At 30.8% G+C, this 11748-nt stretch overlaps 1 protein-coding gene across 1 annotated transcript; it reads left to right on the top strand.

The window, feature by feature from the left end:
* The first annotated feature begins 7515 nt into the window (after window positions 1-7515).
* LOC108482319 (uncharacterized) lies at window positions 7516-8918 on the top strand. The gene has a single exon (XM_017785442.2). The coding sequence runs from the start codon at window positions 8178-8180 to the stop codon at window positions 8673-8675; it is 498 nt and encodes a 165-aa protein (XP_017640931.1). The 5' UTR covers window positions 7516-8177; the 3' UTR covers window positions 8676-8918.
* The last annotated feature ends 2830 nt before the right edge of the window (window positions 8919-11748 follow it).

The following is an 11748-nucleotide window of genomic DNA, read 5'->3' as shown; positions in this document are numbered from 1 at the left end:
TATATATATATATATATATATATATATATATATATTTCTTTTCACTTTATATTTTTCTTTCTTCTTCCTCTCATCTTGGGTTTCTTTTACAAGTGTGAGCATTTTGGGCTTCATAGTTTTTGTTGTAGGCCAATTTTAACCCATTTATATCAAAACCCAATTTAACCTTACCTAACCCACCAAAATTAAACTCAAAACCCAAAATCTTAACTACCCAAAGCCCAATTTACATCAAAACCCCAATGGCCCAAACCCTAAGCCCAAATCAAAATAAAAAAATCCTAGCCCACAACCTAAACTTTTCTCAACTAAATCCTAGCCTTTGCCACCACTAACTCCACTAGCCACACTTGCTCCACCACCAACTCTACTAGCCACACTTGCTCCACCACCTACTCCATTAGCCACACTTGCTCCACCGCCACTTGTACCTACAAATGAAGACATAAACAATAAAAAATATTTGGTAAATGGCTATATAAGCCTTCTCATATTTTGTATTTAGGGAGGAAGAAGTTTTGGGGGAGAAAGTTATTGTAAAGGATTTTTGAGAGGTTTTTTGAGAGTAATAAAGGAGAAGAGTTATTGTAAAAGCTAGTTTTTGGAGAGGCTAGTTTTTTTTTTTTTGGAGATTAATCAAATATCAAAGCAAAAAAGGTTTCTTGGTCTATTCTCGTTTTAAGTTCTTTGTTTGCTTATTGTTTTCCTTTCAGTTTTATTTTGTTTCTTTTATACGAAAGTAAAAATAAAAGGAGGAAGCTTTCCCATTTTTACCGAAAAAGTTTTTTGAGGTCCATTTGCAGATGTCACGGTATAATCGACAAGATTTGGTCGTGGTCCGGTCCGATGACCGACGGTGACCGCCTTGTGGTCGAAAATCACCCACTCTCTCCTCTCTTTTTTTTGTTATTATTATATTTCTTAATATTATATTATATATATATTCTTTTAATATATTAGGTATATTCTAAATTCTATATTACGTATATATATTATACTATTTTATGTATATATCTTTAATACTATATTATTTATATATTTTTTTTCTACATGTTATCTTATGTATATATTTTAATTATATTATGTATGTATTTTTTACACTATATTATGTACATATTTTTTTATATCTATTTTATACATATGTATATATTATATATATCTTAACATTACTAGTTATATTTTCACTATTTTATGTATATACTTCAAACACTATATATAGTATATTTCTAACACTATTACTATTTATAAATATATATATATATATTTTACGTACATACTCTTAATATCTTTATTATGTATACATTCGTTGTTTTTATTTCACATTGGATACTATTATTACATTTAATATATCGCATGCATTGTTATTGTTTTAATATTGTTGTCATATTTATTATTTGTTTCAATGTATTTCCAACTCATTTATTTTTGTCTCCCGCCTATTTTATATAATTCTGTTGTTCATTACTTTAAAGATTTTTATTCATGTTTTTACTAATTTCAATAAATAAGGCAATGTTTCGCATTTTGGAACATCGAAGAATTGTGCCCTAACTTACGGGGTTTCGGTTCTCTTATTGGTTCTAAATAGCTAAATATCCTTTTGAGTTTTGACATGCACGGATTTCCAATTTAAATTAAAAGACGACCTTGTGCTCGGGAATTCATGGTATTGTGTCCTAACTTACGGGATGTGATACTCCGATATCTCGAGATAAGGAAATCTTTAAACAAATCATTTAAGCTAATTCAAGAATTTTAAAATCAGTATTAATAGAAAAGATCGTATTTCAAGTCCCTTCCCGATTTCTAATTTTCGACATTAAGACACTAACTAATCAATTCGATACCAATTTTTTGGGCGTGTCGAGGGTGCTAATCTTTCCTCGCACGTAACCGACTCCCGAACTCATTCTCTCAAGTTTCGTAGACCAAAGGCCCTGTTTTAGTAAACTAAAATTGATTTATTAAAACAAAGGTGATCCGATCACACCTGATAAAATATTGGTGGCGACTCCCATTTTAATTTTCACTTTCAAACAAAGTCAATCCCCGTTTTCAAAAGAATGGTTTCGACAGTTTTAATCAAGGTTTTTAGAATAGGACTGATGATCGAATTAGTCAAAGCCAACAATTCTCAGTTTGATCAATTCGAGTGATTCAATAAGAGGGAGGGAGAGAGAGAGAATGTAAAATAAAATAAAATAATAAAAATTATTTTTTAAAAGTTTATATGACGTTGATGTCTATTATTGACTAGAACTTTTTTAACGAATATACCAGATAAAAAATAGTTTAGGTACCAACTTGGGAAAATTTGTATTGTCTAGGGGTACTAATTTATGGGTTAAATTTTTTTTTAAAATAAACTTAATAGTTTGACTAACGGAGGTACTAATTTGAGAAAAAAAAGATAATTTAGGTACTATTTTTGATAAAAAAATGTTTAGGTATCAAGATGAAAAAAAAGGGTATAATTTAGGTGAAATTTTATGGGTTTAGGCGAATAAGGATAGAATTGATACAATACTTTGATATTTTAATAACTCAAATAAAACACTTGAAATTTAAAGATGAATTTAGAATATGAAGTATAATTTGAGGAGTTTTAATAAAATTAACCCTACGTATAAGTGCTCCTATTATTGATTTTTTTAAGCCTTTCACTTTCATGAATTTATTTGAAAATTATTAGGATAAGATGTTTTATTTTAGGGTGATTAATTTAGAGAAATTAATGAATCGAGATGTGTTTATGCCTGTTGGTGGGGTTAAATTTCTTCTTCTTCAACTTTGTTTTGTTCCTAATCTAATAAATTAGACCAAAGCATTACATTCCATCGAAAAGAAAATGTCACGTAAATTTTGGGATATGCCTCAGATTTTATTTCTATTTTGAATACACTTACCCTTCAATTTCGGCACTCAAAACATTCAACTAAGTACATTTCAATATCAACAATTTAATTCGATTGGGATATACTTTTCACATAGACATGAGAATTTGTATGTATGCAATTATTTTTAATAATACACAACATAAATTATTAAATGTACCAAACATTTAATAGAGATACAATATTTGTATTAATTAATTAGTATTGTTAGCACTGAGATTTTGAGCATTTAGATTTAAGTCCTACCATGCAAGAATTATGTGTGAGTTAGTTAATTTGTGTAATTAAATAGTTAGTTTGAGTCAAATATTCATTTCAGACGTATTTGTAATAATTTATTTTGATTGGAGCCGTTGATACATTAATTAGTTGTTGTAACTTAAAAAAACAACTATCATTGCTTATAATGTTTAAATATACTATGTTGTTACCTTCAAAAATTGTATTATATTGTTAATTTTTCATGTTTATTAAAATTTTTAATACAATATTCGAGTAGGAGATGAATGTCACACAATTTGAATCTGTATCAAACGAGTGTCTCATAAAACTTTAATCATCGATCTATACAAATCAAAACTTTATTAACTTTTAGATTATAGATACCTTTATTAATTTTGTATTGTATGGGAAATTACCATTTCAAATATTTCAAATAATTACACTTAGACTTAGACTTAGTTTATTAATACTTCACAAAAGTGTTTTTTGAGGGAAATAAATTTTCTGGAAAGAAGCTAAAATTTTCAGTTTATTAAAAAGTACTTTTGAACTTATTTGGAGAAATATTTTTTCTGAAAAATTAACTTGTTTAGAAATGTTTTAGTCTCAAAAAGTATTTTTTATTCCAAAACTGCTTATTAAAACAGTATTAAATACACCCTTAATGTCTATATTAACAATGACTTTTATTTTTGTTTTCGATATGAATATATTGACTATATTCAATTTTATTATTTTTTATAAAAATATATTGGCATATATAGATAATAAGATACTTGTAATGTAATGTTATCCAATTATATATAAAATCTTGAGTACTAGTATGGATTAGTCAGGATATGAACCAAAAACATGAACGTATAACACAAAACAAAAGTTCTTATATCTATGATATAAATGCATTCATCACTGTCATTTAAAAAAAAATGATCCTTCGGTATACAATGAATCCATTCAAAACCAATAATTTTATTTGGATAGGGCATGATCTGAGATTTTGACCATGCAAGATATCAGACCCCTTAAGGGCCACATAAATAAACAATAAGTTTTTCAAGTTGTAGACAAAAGGGAGGAACTTTCGAGGCAGTGCCAATGGCTACCTTTATTATTTATGAACCCATGATTGAATCAAAGTTGAAATCCCATTCTAAAACCTGCAAGAGCTAGGTGATTAAGACAAATAAAATACATGTAGTTAGACAGATTTATTTTAAGAGGGTGTTTAGACCACATTATTATGAATGTAATGTGTTTATGCCGGTTGGTGGGGTTTAATTTCTTCTTTTGCCAACTATTTTTGCCCATACAATCCAGGATTAAGCAGAAACATGTTTAACTACAGATCAAATCCTTGTGGATTGTTCAATATTTTTATGCCCATTCTCCTTATTTGTTGAATATATATGGTTTTGCATTATTTGGATTTTGACTGGTCATCTCATAAAAATACAAAATAACAACTATAGTTTAAGTTTTAACCAAGTGTTCTTCAAAAAATAAAAAGTTTGCTAGATAAATTGTTAAGATTCTTCTACTTATCCATGATAGCCCAACTAATTAACCTCAAATCTAAATGTCATTTAGCTTTACAAGATTCCAAACCTATATGTTGGCAAGCATTTTAATTTCACCCTATTTTATGAGTTTTATTAATAGTGGTTTATTTTATGTTTTCTAGGATATTTATCTTCTAGGTGTACCTTGTAATTTATAATTAATATAATTTTATAAGCCAGTACTATTTGATATATTGATGGTGTATTTTTTTATTTCACAAGTAGTTTTGAAAATTTGATAAGTATCTCTTCTTTTTAAATATTTAATTTTTAATATTTTAATATTTTAATATACCCTTATAAGATACTTGTCAAACCCATAATATCTATTTGTGATAACATAAATAAATCAAATAATCGTCATCAATTCAATTGGTTGAAAAATGATTTCTCCATTCAAAGAATATATTGATTGTTAGTATTTCAAATTTAGTTCTTCTATTATAGTTTGGTCATTTTTAATTTTTATTTTTGAAATTTCAATTTTAAATCAAATGGTATCCATTAAATTTGTTAATTTAAATTCTTTTATTTCTGAAATATTATTCGACAAACGTATTTGTTATATATCCATAACAGCCAACCCAAATGTCCTAAAAGGATTCGATTCTCTGACTCTTGACCCGGGTGAACTCCACTTGGAAGAGGCGTGTTCTCCAAGATAGCTCACAAGAAGAGTTCACAGTCGCACATCGCAGGATGGGGTCGCGAACTATGTTCGCAGGAAGGATTGCAAGCCCTACAAGTAATCTAGACTCGTTACCAATGGCTACGGAGCTTGCTAAGGATGTCAATTCTAGGATTAAAAAGGACCGCGTGTTATGTAGAAATGCGTTCAACAAGCCAGGGAGCGCGCAAAGAATGTTAGCACTAGAGGTAGGTAATGTCAGTACCAAAGGCACCAGAGTCAAGACAAACTAGTGGCCCCAATTATGAACTATAATAGTAATGGTAAGAGCATGTATAAATACCCCAACATTCCTCTCAATGGGATATGAGAAAAATATTACTCAACAATATTATATTACATGTGTAATATAATATTAGCTTGTTATTTTCACATAATATTCACAAAAATACATCGCCATCTTATTTATATAGAGGCTAAAAAAGAACAAATTAAAAGAATTGAGATAGAAAATAATGACTAAATTCACAACTTATCTATAATATAGGATTAATAATAAAATTTGATTTAAAAAATCTAACTTGAGGATTGAAATTATATAACTAAAATTGATAAAATTCATAACAATACCGAAACTAGCAACAAAATTAAAACGCAATAAAAAAAAAAAGGGTGAAGATTGGGTTTCAAAAGTGATGAAAGTCAAAAGAGGGAATATGAAGGGCATCCAATGAAATAAGAGAAACAAATGGAGATTAAAGAAATGAACAGCATTCGTGTGAGGCCATTTTTTTTGTGATTAAAAAAATTGGGTTTTTCTTTTTTCAAGTAGCTATATATAGCTAGGGTGGATGGAATGGGGGAGAAATAGGTGCCCCAATCCTCTGAAGCTTCATACAAAGGATTAATCGTAGTGGGAGACGTTACTCATTCCTCGATTATTACCAATAATTCCTTGCTTTTTAACAAATGAAAACCATGCACGTATGGAAGTAGATTGATAAATGATAACAACTAAAATCATGCATTGTATTCTATGGTAACAAAAAAGCAAAACCAATTAATAGTATACCCTTGTTTAATTCAATTCAAAGAATGACCAAGTTGTTTGTTTCAATCGCCAATAGAACTAACATTTAAGTCATAAAACCATAGATTTTTACCTAGTGGCATTAATCAATCAATTTACGAAACATGGAAGGAAGGGAGGCTCAAAACTTGTATTCTAACTCCATCACTCATTCACATGCAAACCCTACAAGACCTAATATATAAAATATACGAGTAGAAGAAAGTCCTGACATTGTCCATGCTTTCATGTTGCGTTATGTAGATTAGAATTTAAGATAATAATACATGGGCTATATGGGGAAATAATAAATATTAGAAAAAGGGCGGGGCAGCAGGAAACAGGGAGGGAGCAGCAGCAAAACCAGATGAGCTTACGCCATGTCTTGTCGGAATGCTGCGAGTTTACTATTCCCAAAGCCCTTCTGTTCCACGTGTCTTTTGCTTTGCCCTGCACAGTTGCATCCCTAGCTTCCTTGGGTTTGATTTTCAATTGCCACGTTTCTCTCTTCTTTTTTCTCTCTACTTCTCCATTATACCTTTCCTATTTTATCTCGCCTCCCTTTTTCCCATATGCCATACCCCATCCTCTTTCTTATTATATTATTTTTAATAATAATTGCAAATGTGCATACAAAATCATGTAAAAGTATATTTATTAAAAACTTAGGTGTTGGTTAAAAGGAAAAGTCAAAACTTATGGTGTTTTAATAATATAAAGAAATATAATACTTTTAATAATATAATTTAGTAAAAAAGAATTATTATTTTGTAATTTAATTAGTGTTTAATTGATTTGTGATATCAATTCAACTAAAAATTTTAAGTATAATATATTTATTGTGTGAATAAAAAACACTTAATATTAATGTAAACAACATATTAATACCCATTACTTTTAAGCATTTTCGTTGAATGTTTGAGTTAGATTCATTATACCAACTTATTATATAAATAATATTTTATGACACACCCACATTACAGTTAAATTTGTTTGATACCATCTCTAGAATTTTTAAATTTTATAAATAAAATTAGTAGGAGTATAGTAAAATTTTAAAATAAATATATATTTTAAGTAATTAATATAAGTTTCCTTTATAAAATTTAACCTGCATACAGACATAACTTTTATAAATATAGTATTTTAAATAAATTTCAAAAAGAAAAGATGATGATAAATGAATAATTTAAGTCAAAAGAAAAAGCGAAAGGTAAAAAATTGAACTTGAGAAACACTTTTTCTCAAAACCTATACAGTAACCTTGCAAACTTAAAAAGCATTATTTAAATACAATGGTAAACAGTGAAATATGATAACATAAAGCAAAAACATGTTAAACTCCTTGATTGGATGGAAAAACATGGGTATATAATATACCACTTCTTTGTTAGCACTTAGCAGTGAAATCATCCCATGGAACTGTAAAAAGCTCATCAGTCCCTGTCAACGTAATATCATCTCGAAACCAGGGTTGATGTGTTAAGACCCACATCCTCACTCCTTATACAACCTGTCACCACTAACTTACAGCCTGGCAACCCTGCCTACTGTTCCTCTTCCTCTTCCTCTTCCTCTTCCTCTTCCTCTTCCTATAATATGTTTATTACTACGTCACGACAAAATCCTACGTGGCTACCCGGTCCAAAATCCGAGACATCTTTCCTTTCATAATTCCTTCCTATATATATATATATATTATAAACTCCCCCCAGCTCTCCAACACCAACATTTTCAAAAAAGCTTTCTATTCCAAAAATAATCGAAAGCTCCGACGTTGAAATCCACAAATCTGAAAATAGAAAATGGGTATTTGTAGTTCTTGCGATTCGACTCACGTAGCAACTGCCAAGCTGATTCTCCATGATGGGCGGTTACAAGAGTTTCCTTACCCCGTCAAGGCTTCTTACGTTTTGCAGAAGAATCCCATGTGTTTCATCTGCAACGCGGATGAGATGGACTTCGATGACTTCGTATCCGCCATCGAGGAAGACGAGGAGCTTCAACCCGGTCAACTTTACTTCGCTTTGCCCTTGAGTTGGCTCAACCATCCTTTACAAGCTGAGGAAATGGCTGCATTGGCTGTCAAAGCCAGCTCTGCTTTGATGAAAACCACCGCCTCTGAAAAATGCAGGCGCGGGAGTAAGGCGGTTACCCCTTTCGCGTTTTCTGAAGGGTCTCCTCGCCGGCAGGTTTCACCCGCCGCCGGTTCTGGTGGTGGAAACGGCGGGGAGAAGAGAGGGAGAGGGAGAGGGAGAGGGAGAGGGAAGTTCAAGGCTGTGTTGAGTTCTATCCCGGAATAGAGATGAGGGTGGTATAAATGTAAATATGTAAAAATGGGAGGGACTTGTTAGTGAAATCATTGGTAGAATGGATCCCCATTGTGGATGTGATTAGCTTAAAAAGTCGTGAACTCTAGTGTTTCATTACATTGCCCGTTTGCCCAAGTGAGGGTCGTGTTACAATTTTACCCCAATTTGGGTCAAAAACGAATTTTACACAAGATTCAATCATACTTGCATCTTTTGCTTTTATTTAATTATAAATGTTCGTTAGCAACCTAGAATTGTTGCGTACGTTACCCTACGCCTAATTCTTAAAGAAAGACCAAATGTAAATTCCCAATAATGAACTGCAATTTGATTTAAAATAGAATAAAAAGTTAAATGAATCTCATTCATCTTAAAATTGTATTTCATCATCTAATGATATGAGAGGTGGAAAAACAAAATTAGTTTTAATTGTTTATATATTAATATATTTTATAGTTTATTTAAGTAGATTGAATTTAGTGTAAATTTAAAACAAACAAAAAAATAATTCCAACCCTTGAATATATATTAATATATAAAGTATTTTAGATTGATATGATAAAAATATTAGATCGATTTGAAAATTTACATGCATAATAAGTATAATTATATCCATAAATTTAACGGTTGTTCAATATGATTCAATCTAAAATTAATATAAAATTAACAACTTAAACTAATTTAACTTAAATTCTTAAAATAATTGAATAAACAGAAAATTTGAATAATTTAATTTCAAAATAATGTCCAAAATTTATCTGAATCAGAATGACTCAAAAATATTAAAACTCGAATTAACATTACTTAAATCCACGGGTCTAAGTAAACCCAAGATAAGATTAGTTGTGAATATTAAGGTGGGCAAATGAATGTGGGAAAGGGCATTGATACGCGGAAACAGGAAGAAAGCATGGTGAAGATTGACGACAAATGGTTAATTAAGCCAAATGCTGTGTGCTTTCACTAAACCATAACAAACTCCACGCGGCTCACCATTAAGTCCAGCCTTGTATCGTACCGTCCTTTGCCGATGATGGAATTGAGTGTTTCAGGGACGACCACTCTTTACAGCTGTGGACTTGCATATTTACAACTCTACCACCCACTATTATATAACCCCTATGCTAACACCCAATTTTCAGTCAGTTTCATTTATAAATTTATTATGAGTGTATTAATATGGTGCTTGTTTTTCTGGGTACATCTGAGATTCTCCCTGCTCAAACGTGACGAATGATTTGGCGAGTGTTGTTTCGGAGTTTGTGGCATTGGGCAATTTTTTTGGTCATGTTTTGATAAATGAAAATGAAAGATATGGTCCCAAAAGTTTGATTTTTCAGATTCATGAGGATGGTGCTGAAAATGACACATCATTCTCCAAATTTTTTTAACTGTAGGATCTCATCATTACTGCTAGCTGGGGTCGCATTGGTTGGTTTTGGATTGGAAAGATGTCACAACTCCCACAACACAAGTGCCCAAGCCTCACTATTTATGTTTCACTCGTCATATGGTACCATATATTCATTTCATATTTCATACGTGTAAATAGCTTGTGAAAACTCTAAGGTTGGTTCCAACAAAGAAAAGGGGTTGTAATTAAGGAGAGCAAAGAGGTATGTTTATGATTGAAAACAATATATGCATTCAATGAATTGATGGTGAAATCAAACTATCTTCAAAGTTCAAAGGGAATCAAATGTGGTGTTACCTTAAATCTATTTGATACACTCTGTTTTTTATATTAGTTTTTTTTCTTCAATTAAATTTTTTATATTCAATACTCAAAATTACACTTAGAGATAAAAACAATAAAGATCAACTAATGATACATATTTTCTTCTTATTAATTTAAATTATTCATTTGATTCGAGTTCATGAACAGTTTTAAATAATTTCTTTTTTCTTTTGAATATTTTCGGATTATCATTCTATCTCAACAAGCTGTAAACCTAACTAATGGTTGGAATGGAGAATAGTGGCAGTACATGTATGCGCCCAGTTGTAAGTTGTAACCATTTTAAGCTGTGTAATTGCTTTTGTAGTACCTTTTGATTTAATGAATCTCAGACCTTCCCACCATCCAAGTCTAATTAAACTACATCAAATTCAAAGTGAAATTTTATTAAAAAAATAAATAAAAAGAAATGGGATACCATTAATTATAACAAAAAGTTGGTTGGGAAGCTTGAAAATATGAAGCGAGGGATTGTAAAAGTTGAACCTCAAAGGTTGGTCTGCTTTGACCTGAAGCTAGCTTAGCTTTAGTAAAGTCTCAAGCTACCAACGTCCAATTGCAAAGATTCATTAATGAGGAAATAAATGATATGTTGATTACCCACATTTGGATTCAAATTTCAAAGGTTCATAGTAATCAAGCTAATTAACTCTATAACTACTAATTAGAGGACAGCCTGGAAGAATCAAAAGCCTAGTAAACTAATCATGATGAAGTGGAAGAATTGAAGATGGGGGTGGGAGAAGAAACAAGGTTTATTATATTAATTAAAAAATAGGCATGCATGTGAAAAACAAGGGGGATAAAACAATACACAGGTTTGGAAATCAGAAGGGGGGATTGCTCTAATTGGATGGAGCAACCTAAAGCTGCCATCATTTCATACAAGTTGGTGGTCCTTACATTACATTACATTACACCCAAAGCTTCTCGTGAGTTGGTCCGACTAAAGTGGAATTGCCTAGTAAGTTTTGAATTATTTTCTTTTCGAGTATAGGCTAATTGGAGATGTATACACATATAGTACTATGTAATTGCTGTCATACATGTTTTTAAGGAAGCAAACATTATTGGGGTCAAAGGAGTATTTCACATCGGAAAAAGAGCATCAAATAGTCTTCAACCTTAGTCATTTAATTAGAAACTCAATACCGTTCGTTTGAAATACGCAAGTTTAGCGATAGGGTCTAGAGCCTAGACAATGGATAAGTATGACCTTAGAGGCAATAATTGCAATAAATGATTGTTAGTGCTCTTGGAGGAAAGTTACAATCACTTTTATTAACCCACTTTTGGCTACCCTATTCACCACCATTTATGTTCATA

Source organism: Gossypium arboreum, chromosome 11 (genome assembly GCF_025698485.1).
Source record: "Gossypium arboreum isolate Shixiya-1 chromosome 11, ASM2569848v2, whole genome shotgun sequence".
In the NCBI taxonomy this organism is placed as follows: domain Eukaryota; kingdom Viridiplantae; phylum Streptophyta; class Magnoliopsida; order Malvales; family Malvaceae; genus Gossypium; species Gossypium arboreum.
The sequence above is the reverse complement of the archived record's forward strand: the minus strand, read 5'-3'. Positions and strand labels throughout refer to the sequence as shown.

Excerpts from the sequence above, each read along its gene's own strand:
- LOC108482319 (XM_017785442.2), top strand. The coding sequence starts at position 8,178 with ATGGGTATTTGTAGTTCTTGCGATTCGACTCACGTAGCAACTGCCAAG.